Source organism: Leopardus geoffroyi, chromosome B1 (genome assembly GCF_018350155.1).
Source record: "Leopardus geoffroyi isolate Oge1 chromosome B1, O.geoffroyi_Oge1_pat1.0, whole genome shotgun sequence".
NCBI classification, from domain to species: Eukaryota; Metazoa; Chordata; class Mammalia; order Carnivora; family Felidae; genus Leopardus; species Leopardus geoffroyi.
Window position 1 is genome coordinate 116,591,380 of NC_059327.1, and position 22,354 is coordinate 116,613,733.

General features: G+C 35.7%; 1 protein-coding gene and 1 non-coding gene across 10 annotated transcripts in view; both read left to right on the top strand.

The window, feature by feature from the left end:
- Nucleotides 1-22,354, top strand: part of TBCK (TBC1 domain containing kinase) — a 220,534-nt gene that overhangs the window by 174,073 nt on the left and 24,107 nt on the right. For 8 of the 9 annotated variants that reach the window (XM_045471153.1, XM_045471148.1, XM_045471145.1 and 5 more), the window contains one exon: nucleotides 6,267-6,442. In XM_045471153.1, coding sequence (XP_045327109.1) covers nucleotides 6,267-6,442 — 176 coding nt within the window. Of the gene's footprint in view, nucleotides 1-6,266; nucleotides 6,443-22,354 lie in introns of those variants that run through there. The other variant, XR_006710750.1, reaches the window with a different exon arrangement.
- LOC123596617 lies at nucleotides 2,669-2,800 on the top strand. The gene has a single exon (XR_006711774.1). It is a non-coding gene; the product is annotated as a small nucleolar RNA SNORA71 (small nucleolar RNA).

Below are 22,354 nucleotides of genomic sequence, written 5' to 3' on the forward strand. Positions count from 1 at the left end.
TAAAGACATATTAATTTTTTTTACATATATCATCCTTCTTTAAGAGCTCAGCCTTTGCTATATGCTTATAACTATTTCTCATCATCAATACTTTTCTCATCCTATTGTGATTCTACTTTATACATAATTATTTATTCCACCTATTAGTCATTTTGCTATATAGTATAAGATAAAAACCTAACTTTATTTTCATCCAGTTAGTAAGTTATGCCAACACAGTGTTGTAAATAATACATCCTTGCCCCAGTGATTGACATGGCATCCTGTTCTTTTAGCAAATACTTACGCGTATTTGAGCCTATTCCTGTTACCGTATTATGTCCTGTTAATCTTTTGGTCTATTCTGGTGCAACACCATACTATTAATTTTGTACAGTTTTAATACATGACAATGTATTTTATTATTTTTCAACATTTTCTTGACATTCTCACCTATTTGGTCTGTCAAATAAATTTTAGAATTTACATTTCAAAATTGGAAAAAAAAAGATCCTATTTAGGAGTTTTATAAAATTGTCATATATTAATACATTGCTCTGAAGAAAAATAAAGGTCTTATAGTATTGACTGTTTCTTTCCAGATAGCATTTTATATCTGCCAGTTTTTTCAAAAAAAATTTTTTTTTTTCAACGTTTATTTATTTTTGGGACAGAGAGAGACAGAGCATGAACGGGGGAGGGGCAGAGAGAGAGGGAGACACAGAATCGGAAACAGGCTCCAGGCTCTGAGCCATCAGCCCAGAGCCCGACGCGGGGCTCGAACTCACGGACCGCGAGATCGTGACCTGGCTGAAGTCGGACGCTTAACCGACTGCGCCACCCAGGCGCCCCACTGCCAGTTTTTTCAAATGCCCACCACAAAACTTTTATTTTCTTTAAATGTAATCTACTTATTTCTAAATGTTTTATTTTGGAGAAATATTTTGATATTGCGAATGAAAACTTTTGCTCATTATGTTTTCTGACTCACTTCTGCTGCCATATAATGATTTCATGGTATATATATTGTAACTAAACCCTCACCAAACTCTTACCAATTTTATTAGAGTTTCCTTTAATTATTCTGAATTTCTAAGAAGACTATTTTATCACCTAAAAATAAAAATAATTTATTTCTTCTTTTCCAATATTTGTACCCCTTATTTATTTTTCTTAGTGTCTCAATAGCAACTTCTATAAAAATAATAAATAATAAGCCTGATAGCTATATTTTAATAAGTCTGCCTCTGTGGTTCATCATTAAGTAGAATGTCAAATATTTGCAATGAAGAACATCTTTCATCACCTAATTAACATTCTTTCTGATACATATTTACCATGAGTTTCTTTTTTCAAAAGTTGAGAATAAATGCTGAGTTTTATCACATATGGCTTTATGTCAATTATAGTGATGTTACATACTTTATGTCCTTTGACTAATTAAAGGTGATGGATTATTTTAAAAATTGTCCTAAGGTTGAACCATTCTTACTGGAATATGCCCCTACTTGGTTGTATAGTATGTCATTCTTTCAAGTTGGTAACTGCATTCAGTTTTATAGTTTTGAGATTTTAAAAAAATCTTTATTCTTAAGTATTGTGTGTGTGTATGTGTGTACATTTAGTGCTATCTTTGTCAGATTTAAGTATTAGTTTAAGGTAGCTTCATAAAATGCCCTCGGGCACTTCAGTGTTTCCTTTGCCTTGGAACAGTTATTATATGGATTCCCTTTGAGAATGAGACAGAATTGTTTGAGGAAAAAATGTGTTTGGCACATTTTTCCCCACTTTATAGATGAAACAACTGGGCAGAGAGGTTATATATCACACCCAAAGTCATATACTGATAAGTAAGATGACCAAGATTTGAATCCAGATAGTCTGACTCCAAAGTCTGTGGTCTCCTCCCTGTAGACAGGGATTAATTCATAAAGGGCTTTCTATGCTATGCTGAGGAATTCTGACTTCATTCTATCAATGGTTAGAAGTCATTGAGGTGTTTTTAATTATAAAAGTTATATGATCAGATTTTTATTTTTAACTCAAATCATATTTGGAAGATGGATTAAAAGGAATGATTGTAGGTGAACAGGGAAGCAGAGAAAAGGGGAGAGAGAGAAAAAGAGAGGCAAACAACATCCATAGTCCATGTAAGAGATGATGAAGCCTTGAGATAGGGCAGTGAATCAGGGAACATATTCAAGAGGCTGTTTGGTGGAACTTGGGGATATGTTAGATGGGAATGAGGAATAAGGAAAAACAAAGTGTCTATGATTATTTCCAGATTTCTCTCTTGATAACCAGGTTAAAGTTAGTGCCAGGGTCCATGACAGGAAATATGGGAAAAGTGTTCTAGATACCAGCCCTGTATTCTCAGAATTAAAATGCCTTTATAATTAAGAGCCCTTACATATAAAACATAAGTGTATATAGCTGTACTTTTATGGTTCCTGGTTACATACTCAACATAAAGATATACAGACATACTCTCATTAAAAGTCTACCATTTCAGACTCTCAGGTATCATCACAGAGTCATTTGCCCAGTAGTTTAATGTACACAGCAAAACCAGGTTTAGGTTTTTCCTTGCTTGGTTAGGATTATCACTAATATGTCCAGCTAGTCATTTCAGACCATTCTACTGAAAGATGATTTTTTTTTCAGTAACACTGCTAAATAAATGGAGTCCACCTGCATTCGAAAGTGATCATGGTCTGTGTCCTGCTCATTGATATAGTTCAGGGAGAGGAGTTGCTGAAAGCACTTCCCCATGTTTGGAGGGTCCACTCCTGTCCCTTCCAAACTCTGGAGCTTTCCCACACTTCTCCCCACTACCTTTCAGCTGCCTCCTGGCACCTGCTATCTTACCACACGCTCTCTGTGCCTGACTCAGTGTGGTTTCTGTGCATCTCTAAAAAGGGAGAACGAGAGTGGGTCCTGCCTCAGTGAATGACTGAGTTGGTGTGGAGCCACAGCTGTGGTCTTCTGACACTGGTCTCTAATTTTGGCAGCCCTGTATCCTATTCTGCCCCTGCATTTGAGGTGATTACAGGCTGCCTATGTCCGGGTCATTGCAAAGGAAAAGTTGCAAGGTTTTCTTTATGTTCAGAGGTTCTAAAACAGGACAGCCTTAGGTGACCAAACATAAGGTAGATGGAGGGAGGCAGGCTTTCAGTGCATCCAACTCCTAAGACCTAGATTTTTCCAATGTTTTCCTGTTGATGAGCATAGCAGTTTCTTGGACATGTAAGCAGTGTCAAGTGCTTCTTGTCCTCTATAGGAGTGTCTCTTGACTGCTGTTCTATGTATGTGAGAGGCGACCTCAGGGAGAACCTGGATCAGGAGGTCTCAGGTAGGTCTGCATGTGCTGAGGCTCCACAAGAGGTGTCATCTTATCAGCCAAGCACTAGGCCATGGGGCCCTGAGGTCAGCCTTAGTTCCAGAAACTATTGAAGTAAGTCCCAAAGCCATGAGTCATTAGCCCTTGGATTTGCTAATACTTCTCTCCAAGATTCTTTTGGTGTTGTTTGTGGACACCAGAGGGCCAGAGATTAGAGAAGGAGTCCACACATGAAGCATCCCCAGAGTGCCTCCCGCTGTCCACTCAGAGTATCATGGATCAACTCTTCACACAGGAGATCAGAGGGAAAGACCTGGGGCTGGGGCCAGGGTCCGCTTCAACTGGCTCTGAGTCTTGACAACAATAACCAGAGAGGCCATAAACAGGGAAGGCCTGTTCCATGTCCCTCCGCTATACCTAGAATGACTTGAATGACCAAGAATTTTTCTCTTGAATTGCAGCTGCTCATTGCTTTTCCTCTCCACCTAAACATTCAATAAACTTTACAGACTTGAAAAAAAATTCTGACCCTAGGTTGACTACAAAATATGAATTTTTTTAAAGAAGTAGTTCTCAGGCAAATTGGCTTGTGATATTTGGATGTCTAACCTTAATATACATTGTGTGTGTGTGTGTGTGTGTATATATATATATATATAATATATATATATAAAATTCTCAGGCAGAAATGATAAACTAATAGATATTTCCAGAGTTGTTCTACAGTTATCTTAAGTTCTTATTCAATATCCATAAACAGAGTGCCATGAATTTGAAACCCAGTCACACAGGAAAATGCCAAGATCAATGATACTAAATGAGAAAGAAAAATTGTACAAAGGAAGTTTTATTTTTATACCTCTAGGTGGAAATTGTACAACGAATAGTAAAATTGCATATAAAATTATCTTAATAAAAGAAAAACTAGATTCTGTATTTTAATATTATAAGTATTTTCTTTTTAAAGCAAAGTAGTTTAATTTGCCCTAATTTACTAATCTCCTAAAATTAATTTGCAGAGGAACTTGCATGAATCATATTAAAGTTCTTCACTGATTCACACTCACACAATTTCAGAAAGTTCTGAATTTGTCAGTGATTCCTGTCTTCTGTTTTAACCATTTTACGTAGCAATTGCTCTTTGAGAAACTCCTTATATATGATACATTTGATTGGAACCAATGCCAAGGTCAAATCTTTCTTCAATCAATCAGTTCTTCATGGAGAATACGTTGGTCAAATTCTCTGTCAAATTCTCTTCTTCATAAGCCGGGGCACATCTTTTATTCAGACAAAACGTCAGTTTGAAATGCTGCATTCATCACTAAATGACTAAAAGCAGAACTAGGGTAATCAAAAGTTCTTTATCTTCATAATGTACGACTTCATGTGAAGGCTGTGAAAAATACCTATTGAGATGGCACTCTAACAAAAAAGGATATGGAAGCATTGATTGTATGGCTTGCTGATTTTAAAGCTCTTTTATCTTTCTGAAAGACTTTTAATTTCAGAATGTTTAAGTTGATTTAATTCATAATATTAAAAAATTAAAATTTCTAATGTCTCTTTTTTATTAAGAGCCATAAACCCACAAAGCTTAGCAATTTCCATTTCTATTTAAAAGCTAATGAAGTGGGAGAAAATGTGCTTTACAACTAAAGAATTTACAGCATAGTAAGGGAAACCCAGGGGATAAGAGCTAACATTGAAATTACAACTGAAAATAAGTGTCTCTTATTTTCTGATGGTTACCAGAGGGGAGGTAAGTGGTGGGGATGGGTGAAATAGGTGATGAGGATTAAGGAGTGCACTCGTGATGAGCACGGGGTGATGTATGGAAGTGCTGAATCACTGTATTGTACACCTGAAACTAATATTACACTGTATGTGAATTAAATGGAATTTAAATAAAAACTTAAAAAAAAGGTTTTTTAAAAAGTTGGTCTGATAAGTGATCCATATGCTTTATTCTCTCCTGCCTACAAATTCTAAATTGGAAATTCTAAGTGTGGTAGCCCACAGAATTGCAAAAAGAGAGAAAATGAGTAAATGAGATAATAGACTCAGCTTTGAAAACCTATTAAGCATATAAATAAATCTTCTTTTCAATCCCTACGTTTCAATCAAGTGAATTTTGAAAGTTCTTAAATTCCTAAGTTATGTTAAATAAGTTTTCTGGAGTGACTACTAGTGCTCCATAAATTATGTTGAATTGAGTCAAGTTGTATTGCATTGCCTTTGGTAGGGAGAAAATCCCTCTCCCTATGAAATAACCTGGAAAACAATTGTAAATAGCCCATGGTCTGAATCAGTCTTACAGCAGGTAGTAGTCACATAGGCCAAAAAACTAGTTTGATTGTCTGGAATCTGATTTTACCTCCTTCACAATTAAGATGCATTGTCAATTTTGTTCACTATCTAAGAAAGCATTATGTTGCTCTGCATTCTTCTCTGAGAATCTAATTTTATTCAACTATCCATATATACCATAAATTATGTTACAAAAGTCTAATATGTATATTAGAACCAGGTTCTTTAATTAGTATCTATACTGAGTTACAATGCAATTTCTTATATCACCAGAGTTTTAATTAATGTGATTCACAACAATAGTAATTATGCTTGAAAAAAGTGAAATGTGCTTAAAGGAGCTATCTTCAAAGATACACAGTGCTCTCATAAGGAAAAATCTGCCTCATCTCTATCTATCACATTTGAGCCAGGAGCTTGTAGTGAAGCAAAAGAATAATGGCTTATTCTCTGTATGAGTAAGTAAACCTCAATAGTAAGGAATACAGTTGCACAGTAGATCACTAATGTGAGATACAGTTTCCTGTACTATGTGCTATAGTGATTGATATCAAGAGCCTAAAGATATTCTGTATTGGCTATAGTTTGTCTGTCTATAATACTCTCAATATTTGTGTTGCTTGTATGTTTTTTTCAGTCAAGAGAATCCATTCCATTAAATGACCTAAAGTCAGAAGTATCACCCAGGATTTCAGCAGAGGACCTGATTGACTTCTGTGAACTCACAGTGACAGGCCATTTCAAAACACCCACGAAGAAGACAAAATCCAGTAAACCAAAGCTCCTGGTAGTTGACATCCGGAACAGTGAAGAGTATCCTTCACACTTGTGGTTTTAAAGGGTGGTATTGCCTAATTCATAAGGTTTTCTTTCCATTTAAAGGGTATGTGATAAAAACAATGAACATATCTAGGATTCCTCTGAATTGAAATAGCTAAATAACTCTCAAAACTAGATGCCAGAATAGATTTGCATAGTATTTTATAACATTGCATGACCTTAAAACAGTTTCCAAACACCAGAATACAGGGATTTTTTTCTTTGTTTTTGTGTTTCTCTAGTGTATATTGCTGTTCTTGGGGGCATTTGAATCCTTCTTGCTATAGATAAAATTTTGGCAAAGGTGAAGAGTATTTAGCTGGCGTATTCATAGCCTAGAAAGAGAGATTACCAGATGTCAACATTGAACTTATATTTATTATAATTTTCAAAATATTGTCTTAGAGAACATATTAAAGTATTTTTTTACTGACATTTTGCTATTAAATGTACCATAACTTCTTGGGATTTTGCTTGGCATTAAAGTATGAACAGTTACCAAATAGTAACAGTTTAATCTTTCTCCTTATGTCTTCATCTGTCAGATTCTCATGAAGCATCCCTTATTTCTCTGTACTCGAGAATCTAAGTAAATGGTTTTCAGACTTCTTTTTTAACAGGGTAACTCCCTTTTAAAATAAATTCTTTCTTAGAAATTCAATATATAAAATGAAGACATTTTAAATGATTTTCTTCATTTGTTAATATTTACACCATTTACTAAGTATAAATGAGAGTTATATGAAAATGAACGTTAACAGATTGGTGGCTTCTTATATGCTAAAATTGGCATATATATTTTCATCTGCATATTTTCAATCACAATTTTTGAAATGAAATTTTAAAATTAAATTTAAACTGTTCATTTGCAGAACTCTTGAGGCAATCCATAGAATCTTAGATTACTAAGAATACAGTTTGGGAGCCTGCTATTTCAAATGATACATATCCATCTTTTTGTGAAAAGTTAACTACTTTTTATTTTCCATAAATTGCAAAAGACCACTAAGTTTAGAGAGAGTATAAGTGTTTATGTCCCTGGTTGTTAGGTCTTCAAGGACACTGGAAGTTCCTTCACAAAGTAGGTGAGTGGATTCCCAAAAGAAGCATTTAATTCCAGTTGACTGACTGGTCAACGACTCCTGCTCTAAAAGTTCTTATGTGTTAGGTCAAGGGTTTAAAATACATTCAATTTTTTAACTTTTTACTTTGTTTCTTTTGGTTATGCCTGTAGTAATAGTCTCTCATAAAACCATCAAAAAGCATAGTATTAGGGGTGCCTGGGTGGCTCATTCAGTTAAGTGTCCGACTTCGACTAAGGTCATGATCTCATGGTTCGTGGGTTCGAGCCCTGCATCGGGCTCTATGCTGACAGTTTAGAGCCTGGAGCCTGCTTCAGATTCTATGTCTCCCTCTGTCTCTGCTCCTACCCTGCTTGTGCTCTCTCTCTCAAAGATAAATAAACATTAAAAAAAAAATTGTTTTTAAACATAGCATTATTGTGCCCTATTTTAAAGACTACTAAAATAATTAAAATAGCTTGTATTTAAGACTACTTATTAAGACAATTCTTCCGATACTTCCTTTCAAATAATTTAAATAACTATTGGAAATTTTAAAGTACACACCATATGAAAGTGACATTCAAACCAAGGTTTTTCAAACCTTATAGTCAACTCTCCTTTAATTTCTTCAGGATAAATATAAATAGAACAGCAGAAAGCAGAGCAGCTAGCCTGATCATTGTTATCTGATGAGTATGGATGAGTTGCCTAATGTAGGAATGCCTTTATGTCATCTTGCAATACGTGGCTCAAAGTTGCAACTAGGCAGACCTGGGTTGTTGTTTTAGTCTTTACAATTGCAGGCTGAACAGAAAAAAATCCATATTGCTTTGTGCCATTTTGTGGGGATGTGGTCCCAAGGGAATAAAGAAAGAAAAATAAAGTCACCCATCTTTTATGACCCTCCCAAAGGACCCAACTTGTGAGATTTTCTAAATCCCATTTTGAAAGCCTGTTTTAAAACCAAAGTATTCTTAAAGCTGGGTTATTTATCTTCACAACATTTCTAAGTTGTTTTTATTTTGTTTTGTTTTTTGTTTTTTTTGGTATCCTCTTATTTTATCACATATCTACTTTGTCTCACCTCTAAATACCAATTATCGGCACCTTTGTATCAATCAGTGCTTTGAGAGGAACCACAAGCTAAACTCTTTTCAAGAGTCATTGGGTGTCATTGGGTCTCTTCTAAGTATCAAGAATATAGTGAAGAGTGGAGAGCTGTGGGTTCTAAGAATCCTTTCCAATGAAGTATCTAAACTTCCTACCTACGGCTTTCCAGGGCTAAAAAACTGAGACCTTTTATATTCTCTAATGATGTACACCATTTGATTACATTATGAGGAAATAAATAACATTTTTTTCTATTAATCTTAAATTCTGTCCTCAAAGAATTAAAGATAAGGGGAAAGTGTGTTTCATAGTAATGAAGAGATTCATAAATTTAGTGCTTCAAATTAATATATTAGAGTGTGTTTTTTTATTTCTTCAGATGTCATCATTAATAGCAACCAATAAATATTCCTCTCTACTGTACTATGGACAATTTTTTTAAGAAGATGGCATAAAATATAGTTCTTGTTCAGTAGGTTGCTTTTAATATGAAGAATATAAAACATGAAAATATTTTATGTGGAAAATAAATGAACAGTAAGGACATTTATGTATGAAGTGCTAAATGAGTAGTACAAACAAAAAGTGTATCAGCAAAAAAGTAATCTCTGGATAACAGAGGCAAGGTAGGGATAGGGCTCACGTCCTTATAATCTTTGCAGCCCCAGCACCAGGTGTGGCACCTAGAAAGTACCCAGAAACTACTTTTATAACGAAAACAGCAGGGTGGAAGACACAGTGCCACAAGACTCCTACCGTTACTCTTCAAAGTTATAATATAAAGAAACAGTTGGCAATATGTAAGCCTTTTTACATTCTGTAAGTGATCCAGTGACTTTCTACCTTTAAAATCAGAAGCAAAACAGTACTTACAAGAAGTCAGTAGAATCAGAATTTAGAGCTACAAGCATTCATCTAATCTAACATTCGTTCCTTCAACACATATTTACTGGGTGTCTTGGTATATGATAGTCAGTAGCTAGTGTACTAGAGTTTAAGGATTTGTTGGTGAACAAAATGACAAGCTTCTTTCTCTCATGGAAACTGCATTTTAATTGGAGAGATAGATGTATATCTATCATATGACCTTAAACAGTAATAAATGCTATATATAAAAATAAAGCAGAGAAAGAGAATGACAGAGTTTTGTAAAGTACTCATGGAAAACCTCTCAAAAAAGATAATATTTCAGCAGAGCTAAATGATGTAAAGGGGAGGAATGTTCTAGGCAGAAGGAAGAACAGGGGCATTGACCCTGGTGTATGAACATGCTTGGCCATTTTGGACCAACAACAACACCAGCAATGTAAGAGATTAAGTCAGAGGAGGTAAAATCACTGAAGCCAAGAGAAAGTATAGGATGGTCAGAAATCTCTGCAGTGTGGTTTTAGAGTTAGTAACATGTCCACAATTCCTTGGATACCTGTAATTACTAACTTCTGAAAATCTACAATCTACAATAATGTACAGCTATAATTAAGCTCTCCCAGTGTGCCAAGCATGATGCTAGCCTTATGATGTAGATTCTGCTAATATGTCTATTTTACTGATGAAGAAACTGAGGCCTGAAAAGGCTGAGCAACTTGCCCAAGGCCATCTAACTGGCAGTAAGAGCTAAACTCATGCTCCTAAATTTTATGCAAGTGACTATTTGGTCTCTGCATAGGGCTGTTAAGCATAAACAAGACTGAGACAAATGAGTGACTATAAATTAATGACTGAATGAGACATGTATTGATTCTAAACTATGTGTTCAGATGCTATACACATTCCTTCAAATCTTACACGCAAACTAAGCTATTACTTTCAGCGCCTTATATAGGGGGGCCTAATCCCTAACAAACAAATCTGCTAGTAGTTGTCTTTATATAGATACGGACACAAATTCGAGGAAAAGTGAACTTTTCAGGGGGAGGGCAGGGTGGCATGCCACTTGAACTCTTTAATGAATCAGTCAACTATTCAATATGTTATCAAGCATCATATTTGTGGTCAATTTTAAGTGCCGACTTGTCCAGGTATGGTGTCCAGATATTTGGTGAAACATTATTCTGGGTATTTCTTCTTCTTTTTTTTAATCCTCTGCCTTTTATTCCCGTGATGTATTCATCCCATAACTGGAAGCCTGTATGCCTCTTGTATATTCTAACCTTCTTTATCATATATAAACTGACTATATAAGTATGGGTTTATTTCTGGGCTTTCTGTTTTGTTCCATTTATCTATATATACTTTTATGTGCCAGTACCACACTGTTTTGATTACTACAACTTTGTAGTATATCTTAAAACCTAGGATTGTGATACCTCTGGCTTTGTTCTTCTTTCTCAGAATTTCTTTGGCTAGTCAGACTCTTCTGTGGTTCCATACAAATTTTAGTATTATTTCTAGAAGTTTTGTGAAATACACTGCTGGTATTTTGATAGGTATTGCATTAAATCTGTCGATTGCTTTAGGTAGCATGGAAATTTTAATAATATTAATCCTTCTAATCCATGAGCATGGAATATCTTTCCATGTGTTTGTGTCATCTTCAAATTCTTTCATCAGTGTTTTATGGTTTTCAAAGTATAGGTCTTTCACCTCGTTAAGTTTATTCCTAAGTATTTTTTTTTGGTTCAATTGTAAATGAAGTTGTTTTCTTAATTTCTCTTTCTCCTATTTTGTTACTGGTATATAGAAATGCTACTGATTTTTTGCTAATTTTTTTTAAGTTTATTTATATTCAAGAGAGACAGAGAGAGTGAGAGAGAGAGAGCGAGTGAGCATGAACGGAGGAGCGACAGAGAGAGACAGAGACAGAATCTGAAGGAGGCTCCAAGCTTTGAGATGTCAGCACAGAGCCTGACACAGGGCTGGAACTCACAAGTCATGAGATCATGACCTGAGATGAAGTCAGATGCTTAACAGACTGAGCCACCCAGGCACCCCGAGAAATGCTACTGATTTCTCAGTGTTGATTTTATGTCCTGCAACTTGACTGAATTCATTTATTATTTCTAGTAGTGTTTTTGGTAGTCTTTAAGATTTTCTATGTATAGTATTATGTCATTTGCAAATTGTGACAGTTTAACTTCTTCTTTACCAATATGGATGCCTCTTTTTTTTTTCCCTTGTCTAGTTGCTATGACCAAGACTTCCAGTACTGTGTTTAATAAAAGTGGTGAGAGTGGACATCCTTGTCTCCTTCCTGATCTTACAGGAAAAGCACTCAGTTTTTCATCATTAAGTATGATGTTAACTGTGGGACTTTCAGATATAGCCTTTGTTATATTGAGATATATTCCCTCCAAGCTCACCTTGTTGAGAGTTTTTAACAATGAATGGGTGTTGAATTTTGTCAGATGCTTTTTTTGCATCTGTTGAGATGATCAGATGATTTTTATCCTTTGTGTTATTGTGAATATCGAATCATCCTTGCATCCCCAGAATAAATCCCACTTGAGAAAACTGAACTATTTTATTTTATTTTTTTAATGTTTATTTATTTTTGAGACAGAGAGAGAGCATGAACGAGGGAGGGTCAGAGAGAGAGGGAGGCACAGAATCTGAAACAGGCTCCAGGCTCTGAGCTGTCAGCACAGAGCCCGACGTGTGGCTCGAACTCACAGACTGTGAGATCATGACCTGAGCCGAAGTTGGCTGCTTAACCGACTGAGCCACCCAGGCGCCCCTAAACTGAACTATTTTAAATATTGGATAGCAAAGTTGGAATACATTGAGGGATGCATGTTAGATATTTGTCTACTATAATGACTTAATTTATAAGATTTAATCCATTAAAAATATTCTTCTATTAAATCTTCCCAAAGCCTATCATTAGATTCTGGTGTTTTAAAATGTAACAAATGAAAGCTTATTGAAATCCTTATAATACTTTTTAAAGGAATTATTTTTGTAGAGTATCTCTTTTTTTATTTGAATTTTCTTAGTTAACATACAGTGCAATATTGGTTTCAGGAGTACAATTCAGTGATTCATCACTTACATACAACACCCAGTGCTCATCACAACATGTGCCTTCCTAGTACCCATTACCCATCTAGCCCATGTGGGTAGAGAGAGGTAGGTAGGAGAGGTAGGTCCTCTCCATCGATCCTCAGTTTGTTGTCTATCATTTAGAGTCTCTTGTGATATGTTTCCCTCTCTCCTCTTCCCCCTGCCCTTTTCATATGTTCATCTGTTTTGTTTCCTAAATTCCACGTATTAGTGAAAATCATACGCTTTTTTTCATTATCAGATTGACTTATTTCACTTAGTATAATACATTCTATCTACATCTGCATCATTGCAAATGGCAAGATTTCATTCTTTTTGATGGCTGAGTAATGTCTATCTATCTATCTACACCACATCTTTTTTATCCATTCATTGGTCAATGGACATTTGGGCTCTCTCCATAATTTGGCTGCTGTTGATAATGCTGCTATAAACATTGGGATGCATATACCCCTTTGAATGTGTATTTTTGTATCCTTTAGGTGAATACCTAATAGTGTAATTGCTAGATCATAACGTAGTTCTACTTTCACTTTTTTGAAGAACCTACATACTGTTCTCCAGAGTGGTTGCACCACTTTACATTCCTACCAACAGTGCAAGAGGGTTCTCCTTTCTCTGCTTCTTCCCCAACACCTGTTGTTTCTTGTATTATTAATTATAGCCATTCTGAGGATGTGAGGTGGTATCTCATTGTGCTTTTGATTTCTATTTCCCTGATGATGAGTAATGTTGAGCATCTTTTCATGTGTCTGTGAGATATCTGGATGTCTTCTTTGAAAAAGTGTCTATTAATGTCTTCTGATTTCTTAACTGGATTATTTGTTTTTTGGGTTGAGTTTGATAAGTTCTTTATAGATTTTAAATAGTAACCCTTTATCAGATATGTCATTTGCAAATATTTTCTCCCATTCTGCAGACTGTCTTTTAGTTTTGTTGTTTCCTTTGCTGTGCAGAAGCTTTTTATCTTTTTTTTTTTTTTTTTTTTAATTTTTTTTTTTTCAACGTTTATTTATTTTCGGGACAGAGAGAGACAGAGCATGAACGGGGGAGGGGCAGAGAGAGAGGGAGACACAGAATCGGAAACAGGCTCCAGGCTCTGAGCCATCAGCCCAGAGCCTGACGCGGGGCTCGAACTCACGGACCACAAGATCGTGACCTGGTTGAAGTCGGACGCTTAACCGACTGCGCCACCCAGGCACCCCAGAAGCTTTTTATCTTGATGAGGTCCCAATACTTCATGTTTTCTTTTGTTTACCTTGTGTTGGGTAGCTCTTAATTCTGACCAAAGTAAGTATTTGCAATTAAACTCTGAGATTTATGTGACTTTACCTCTCTGTTTATGAAATTAATAAATATTTAATGCTAGTATATTTTTTTAAAATAATTTTATTTCTCCCTTGCCAACAAAATGTAGTCCTGTACATTGGGGGGCAAGGGGGAGAAACTAACACCTTTTCCTTCCCCCAAAGAAAATAAGTTATTTTTGAAGTATTGTTTATAATATTTCTCCAATTGTTTATAGTCCCTATATATAATTTTTATCCTCTATTTTGCTTTTATAGATCATTTAAATGGGAAAATTTAGCCAATACTGTTCTTATATCTTCATATAGGTGAAAATTTTGTTTTCTTAATTTGTTCTTTCAGGAGATTAAGAATCTAAAATTAAGTTTTATCTCATCTTTTTTACTTCTGTAAAGTAATTGGAATGATTGTTTATGAAAAGGAGAGAGGCAGTCATTTTTCAACAAAATAAGTTACTGTCTACCAATGAATTTAAGGGATAGTGTTATCACCCCCTAGTACCCTCCCATGTGTGTAAGGTATGAAAAATATTTTTTTTCCTCTACCCTTCTAAGTTCTTGGCTGGGATTCTGTAAGAGAAGACAAATTAACAAGCGAAAAGCATACAAATTTATTTAATATAAGTTTTACATGGCATGGGAGCCTTCATAAGGAAATGAAGATCTGAAGGAGTGGTTAAGCCTGAGAGTTTTTATGCCAGGCCTGATGAAGAGAAGACAGTGGCAGTAAAATGTGAAAGGACAACGGAAGTGTGAGCTAAATTTAGTTACACTAGGGGAAACTTAGCAAGGCCTGTTTGTTCAGATTTCTGTCAGTGTCCCTCTGTCTTAGAGATAAGGATGTCCCTATCCTCTGAGTATAGGGAAGACACCTCTCAGTTGAGGGTTCTATGTCTTGATTCGGGGAAAGCTCACCAGTCCTTTCTGCACATGCCCTTTCTTCAGTTTAAAATATTCAGTATACCAAGATGCCATATTTAGGGGTAGTGTACCCTGAACCCCATCATCTGAAATTTTGCTAAAGCTTCAGTCATTTAGCTTAGAATATAAATATTCCCCATTAAAATACAAATACCCTGCAAGAGGTAATATTTTAATCTATTATCAATTTTTAGGATAGTAGGTAAGGAAAGGCGTATCAGCAGTTTGAGGGAACTACTCCTAAGTTCAGCACGGACCAGTAGGGGTGAGGAATACAGAAAAGGAAAGAGGGAGAACGTGAAGATGGACTTCACCCACTTGCCAATAAAGACATAATCCCAACTTTCAAATAAGAAGCCTGGAGATAATCTAATCTAAATTCTTAATATAAGAGCTGAACAGTTCATGTCAGTAAGACTAAACAGCTAAGTTTCTATTGAAATCATATTTAATTTTTGTTTTTATAATAAACATAAGAGACGCCTGGATGGCTCAGTCAGTTAAGCATCTGATTCTTGACTTTGGCTCAGGTCACGATCTCATAGTTGACAGGATAAAGCCCTATGTCGGGCTCTGCGCTGACAGCATTGAGCCTGCTTGGGATTCTCTCTCTCCTTCACTCTCTGCTCCTGCACACACGCACTCTCTCTCAAAATAAATAAATAAAATAAAATAAAAATGAAATGTTAATATAGGTAAAGGCTTAAGTCAGTGATATTTGTTCTAATACAAATTATAGGGATTTCAGGGCAAATAATAATTGCATATTTTAAAGAGGCAGCAGAAAGTGTTTCTCATATGGTGACATAAATTTCACAAGTAATGTTAATAGTTTCAAAGATAATATACAAGCCAAACTGTTGTTTTCTTTAGTGGTTCTAAATAGAGTTTCAAATTTTCTAGAGTTCATATTGAGTGGTCTTAGTCTTGTAAATGTGGTTCCAGCTGATATTATTTGTAAACAAAAATACTTTGAAGGAATGTTACTCTCATATGCTTGAGTTCAAAGTAATTTAGAGATACTTGTGTTCAGAGAAGAATAGATATTGAGGAGGTTTAGTAGGATTTTTTTCATCCCATTTGGGTCTAGGTTCAAGCTATCTGAATTAAAATTTATAGCTAGTTGTATTCCCATTTCTGAATGGACCTTGTGTAATATGAGACTATATGGTAACCACTGCTGGAATGTCCCCACTTGACAGTGTGGAGCCTGCTCAGGATTCTTGCTTGTTTGCTCTCTCTCTCTCTGCCCCTCCCTCCAAAAAACTAAATAAACATTTTAATAAAAATAAATGAATAGTTACAATGCAGTGTTAAATGCTCTATGTTTGAGGCATACCCAGAAGCTAGGAATGTTAAGAATGGCCACCCAAGCCAAGTGATACCTGAGATGGGTTTTGAAAGACAAGTAGAAGTTACCCCAGCAATGAAGAGATAAAGGACATTTTAGACTGAAAAAACAACATAGTGTATGAGTGCACAGAGACAGTGAGAAAGACACATTCAGGAAATTACAAGTACTCTGGATATGCATGGCTGGAATACATGAAGGTAGGCAATGATACTAGAGTAGCAAAGGCAGCTTCATGAAGAATGTTGCATATGATGCCAAGAAATTTGGGTTTTATCCCAGAGACTGTGAGAAAGTATTAAAGATTTTAATCCAATAAGTGGCATGCTCACAATTGTATTTTGGAGAGATTAAAGCAGTGTGGAAGAAGGGTGAGAGTGGAGGTAATGGTGCAGGCAAGACCAGAAGGATGGAATCACCCAGAGATTTGATGTGCATAAACATCTCTCCATATTTGCAATCACAAAGGGTGAGATCTCTAGATTATCTGTAAAATAAATCAATTTTTGTGAACTATTTGGGTCAATACCTATCCTGGGGAAAATCCAGAGAAATGCCTTTTGTTGCTATGTTTTTTCCCTTCTCTCTTACTGTGTGTTAACAAAGAGAATTCTGCATCATGGCACTTGCAAGTATTGATAGGTGGTAGTGCCACTAGCTAAGAAGGCCAGGAGGTATTTAACACATTTGATGCTGATACAAGTTATTCTAGGTTTGACACAATTCTGAAATTCATTTACTCAGCAAATATATACGATGTATTCTAAGCATTATATTAAAGCATTGTAAGAATTCCATAGATGAGATAAATACAGATCCTATAAATTGTTTTAAGTATTGGTGTGCTCCTGAAACCAGTACTACATTGTATGTTAACTAATGTGAATTTTAAAAAATAAATTTAAAAGAAAGGGGGGTGTAATTTGGACACAGACACACACATATGGAGAAGGTCATGTGAAGATGAGGGTAGAGATCTGGGTGATGCACATACAAACCAAGGAGCACCAAAGACTTCCAGCAAATGACCGGAAGCTAAGGGAGAGGCCTGGAGCAGAGTGCCCCTTGCAAACCTAGGAAGGAACCAACCCTGCCAACCTTGATCTTCAACTTCTGGTTTCAGGAACTATGAGAAAATAAATGTCTATTGCTTAAGCCTATAAATAAGTAAATAAAGTATTGGTGGAAGTCAAGTACATTAGTATGTTTTATACAAGATCAAATTGCTGTTGTGAGAGATGTACAGATACTATGGGAAGGGAAGCTTTCATGGAGGAAATGCTTGAAGGATGAATAATATTTGGACACTCAAAAATATTGAGAAAAGGTATTTAGGCAGAGAAAAGTACAGAAGCTAGTCAGGACATACTGGAAACAATATATGATTTGGTTTTGTTGGAATTGAAGTTGTTAGGTCTTATTCATGAAAGCTGAACTGAAAAATTTGGGCTTTGTTCTATAGGCATCCATGAAAAGTTTCTCAATAGGAGAAATTTTAGCCTAACAACATTGTAAATAGAATCAATTTCTAAGAGAAAAGAGAAGAGTTGAAGAAAACAAAAAACTACTGTCATGGTCTGTGCTCAAGGGAATAAGTGTCTGAAATAGGCAAGTGATCATGGGAATAGAGATAGGAGGATGGGATTTATTAATTAGTGCTATAAAGAATGTTAGATGTTGCCACTGATGAGGTTTAAACTGATTTGGTGGATGCTGATGCCATTCCAAGGAAGCAATAGATTTAGCAAGGAGAAATGGCAATCTCTAAAGATACAATTTTGTATTGATTAATGCTATTTAGTTACATTATATGTAAGGAAACTGTGGGCTTAATTCCATGTTCTCTTTTGGCGATTGATAATACTAAAGGTGTAGCCTTTACTTTGACTCTGTAACACTGATTATGATTAGTTAACAAAGCAACCGAACAGGCCAACATAAAGGTGTGCATATCTTCATAAGTGGTCTGGTAAAATGCTAATGTTCTTTGTATATAGAGGTATGAAGTCACTAACTGTGGTACCCAACAAAAATTCTGTGCCCTTTTAGGGTTTAGAAAAATACGAGATTGTTTCTGTGTTAAATTTTGAGCTGTTAGATATTTTAAAGTAATTTTTAAATGCTTTTGTGAAGTGAACAATCTTTCTAGACTATGAGCATTTACCTATCTAATGTACCTACATTATTCTTAGAAGTGTTAGTTTTTCAAACTGCTTGATTAAAGTATGTGCATCTACTTGCAATACTATTATGTAGACTGACTTATAAATACAGGAAGGTCTCCATATCTTAGAAACCTAGAAGATAATGCATGTCGTCCTTATCTATTAATACTGTTCTAATAATCCAGCTCTTTTGTCACAGACATTTTAAAGTATTTGTTCTGATCTGTTTGTAAATTGAACTATCAGATTTTGTTTAATGTGAAAATTTATTTTTGTTTTAAGCACACATTTGAATGCTTTTTGGTAATGTCTGCCAGATGGAATGTTGGGCTGAATGATATGTTTTTGGGGAGAGGAACAGCTTATTACAAGACAGGGTAAGGTCACCAGTTGCCAAAGAAAAATGATGCTTACTTAGAATATATCACAGAGTGCAATCAGTATAGCAAACAACTTGATTTAAATAGCTGACTAGGTGACTGCTATAATAACTGTTTTTATAGCTTCTATTGTTCCATAGCAGAGGTTTTATTGTAATTACTGCTGATGTCTTTAATCGTGTCTCTTATCTTTTAATTCCTTCAAGTATGTTGTCAAAAATCCTAGCAGTAAAAATGTTTTATGAACACTGATAGGTTAAAAAGTTACTGTTTATGAGTGCCATTGCCACTGTTGCCAAAACCAATCTGAAAATTTGTGATGGACATTGTTACGCTATAAAGATGTATATATGATTGGAGCTAATCACCACATAAATACTTTGGCTTCTATTACCTTGCTAGATTCTAAAGTGGGTACTTTGAAGCTGACACTTTTTAAGTTCTTAGTTTCTACAGTAGCATAGTATGTAGCTGTTGGGCAATGTACTCAGTGTAGAATGTCTTCAAGTATGAGTATTATTACCCCACATCTGTGTTTTGCTGACAAGCAATGGCTTTTTTAAGTACAAAAGACGAATGCAGAGAATCTAGATTTTTGTCTAGAATATGAGGAAAGCAATGAAGTGACAGTCATAATCCCAAAATATGTATTGTTGCATGCTCGTCTCTAATACTGCTTTAGTATTAAGGACACATACACACTTCTCTCCCTCTGCAATACAATGAAATATGACTGAAGTTCTTAGAGCATGGAGAAAGTATGTATCTCAGACATGTATTCTCTATCATTTTGTTCTCCTTGCCATATCTTGCCCAGGACAAATAGGAGTCAACTTTGAGAACTAGGGTTACTATATGTCAGAAACTGTCTCTATCTCACTCTTTACTTGTTCTGTCTAGCTAACACAAAATATACAGAAATCTGCTCTTTGCTCAGTTTTCAGATAAACCTAATGTTTTATTATGATTATGGAGGACTTGGAAAGTAAGAGAAGTCAACTATCTACCTTTACAATATAACCTGGCAGACTCTCACATGTTTGGAAATTACATAAAGGAGTTCTGCTTCATCATACGATGTCTGTTTCACATGAGAATTTGTAATGGAGACAGAGAATCTTAATTACAAAGGAAGCTATATCCTTAAATCAAAATTGACTTCATTGTTCAACTTACGTAAACAAAAGGTAATGTTCACAGTAAATGTCTTAATATGTAACTAGGCCAACCTTACTCTTCTCTGCTATTTACCATGTAGTTAAGGATAGATATTTAGAGCGTGGACCACCCTAAGAGCACTCACGCTTACCTAATCTTATTTGCACTAGAAGTTTTATGACAAGAGTGTTCTTGGATGAGTGCTTTTAAATGTTTTCCAGGACTTTTTGATTGAACTAAACTAAGAATAGGGGAAGTGTGGTTTAAAGTTTTATTTCTGTTGTGCCTTATCTTTCAAAATGTTGAGATAGCCTGGAAAAGATTTGGAATAGCTTTGCATTTTGGATTATAATTTTCTTCTTTCCAGAAAGTCTCTGCTGCCATCATATTTTAAAGCATTTTAACATTTAATATGGATTTTTTTAAAAATCAAACTATAAAGCACAACCAACAGAAAACACTAGGATAATAACAAGTTTATGACTTACTTCTAGTGACTAAAAGGCAATTTGGGCTGAAATCTTTTTTTTTTTTTTTAATGTTTATTTTTGAGAGAGAGAGACAGAGAGAGTGTGAGCGGGGGAGGGGCAGAGAGAGAGGGAGACACAGATTCTGAAGCAGGTTCCAGGCTCTGAGCTGTCAGCACAGAGTCCAGTGCAGGGCTTGAACCCATGAACCCTGACATCATGACCTGAGCCGAAGTCAGATACTCAACCGACTGAACCACCCAGGTACCCCTGGACTGAAATCTTCAAAAGCATGGAATAAATTGGTGGTGATACTAAATTCACAAAATCATCTAGGTGTTTCTGTATGATTTTAGATACAGATTTTAGATATTGGCTATTTGAGTACAGATGAGTACTTTTTCAAGCCAAATATTTATAGAATTTATCCTGTAAAATAAACTTTATTTTTAGAATCACTAATTTTCTAATATGTGACTGACAGATTTTTATAGAAGACCCTCAAATGTAACTTACATTGTAAAGCTTAACACAGTCTAAGCATTGTCTTTTATCTTTTATTTCTGACTTTCAAGGGAGAGGATCTGATTGGCTCAGCCTGCATCAGATATCTACCTTCACCCTCCCCTTCCCTTCTGTACTGTCAGTCATGATTATGGAAGGATCATCTGATACAACCACGGCGATCTAGGCTCACCCTTTCTTAGGAGCAGTAGTTGGGGCTCTTTCAAACAAGAAAGTGGGAGGCGAGCAAACCCCCCAAATATGTCTACTACAGTGCTTGACTAGGATCGGCTTATATTGGTTTTGCTACTTTATAAACACCAGAAAGAAAAAAAAAATGTTCACAGTTGATAAGGGCTGTTTGATAAACACAGAAACTCTCTCTGGCAACTGACTCAGAATGGCAGATGTAGAATCATTTGCTGAGAATATTTGAGTTGTTAGGTTCTTGGTTTGTGGCATCAGAAAATTCCATGCTAAGGTATGTCCTAAGTGAAGACAAAAGTACTATCAGAGTAATTATATGCTGAGAACAAAGCCGTGGCTATTCATAAAAACTGCAGCTGCGAGTATTGAGTAATTATAAGTGTTTGAGAACCTAGTGCCGATGAAATCCAGGGTGATCCGCCCATGATTATACATTCTTGTTCGAGTCTTGTCCATCCTACAAGACTCAAACTAAACAGTGTACACGGGGTACTAATGTTTACTTTCCCTCTCTTTTTATTTTTCAAAACTTTTTTATAATTCTTTCCTTCATTATTAATGCCAAATGTTTTCTTTAAAGAAAAAAAATGATGAAGCAGCAACTGACTAAAAAATTTTGAATGTAAGACACATGATCAGTCTTTACCATCACTCTTGAGAGTAGGAGCCTCAATTTCTCCTCTCAACGTTGAATGAGAGAGAAAGGAAGAAGTGGAGTCTAAAGATGAACCTACAAACTGGAGCAATTGAGACACTGTCATGTCAGTAAATAATTATAATTTTCCCCTTCTACAGTGATCACTAGTTGAGTTGGGGGGGGGTGGAATATTAGTTGCTTGTAGCATAACCTTTTAAAACTTTGTGACTATTCCATTTTTTAAGACATCTCTAAAGTGGAAGTGTAGGGGAAATGCCTCTGTGAGCACATAAACATCCCTCCATGGTCATCTTCAGTGATTGTTAAGGGAGGGAAGACATTGCCTGGACTTCTTATAAACCAGTCTTCACATTCAGTCTTCTAGCCTTTCTCCACTTCGTTGCCAAAGTACAAATGTGATTTGTTACTTCTCTGTTTAAAATACTGATTTTCAATGCTCTAGGATAAAGACTAGCATTATCAACATGACCTACAAGGGCCTGCTCAGCCTGGCCTCTGCATCTGCTTCCAAGCTCACCTTACCTCGTGCTACGCGTTGATCTCTAAATTCTGCTGGCACTGGCCTTCCTTTCTTTCTCCTTATTGGCCATGTGCCTACCCTCTATCAGCCTAACA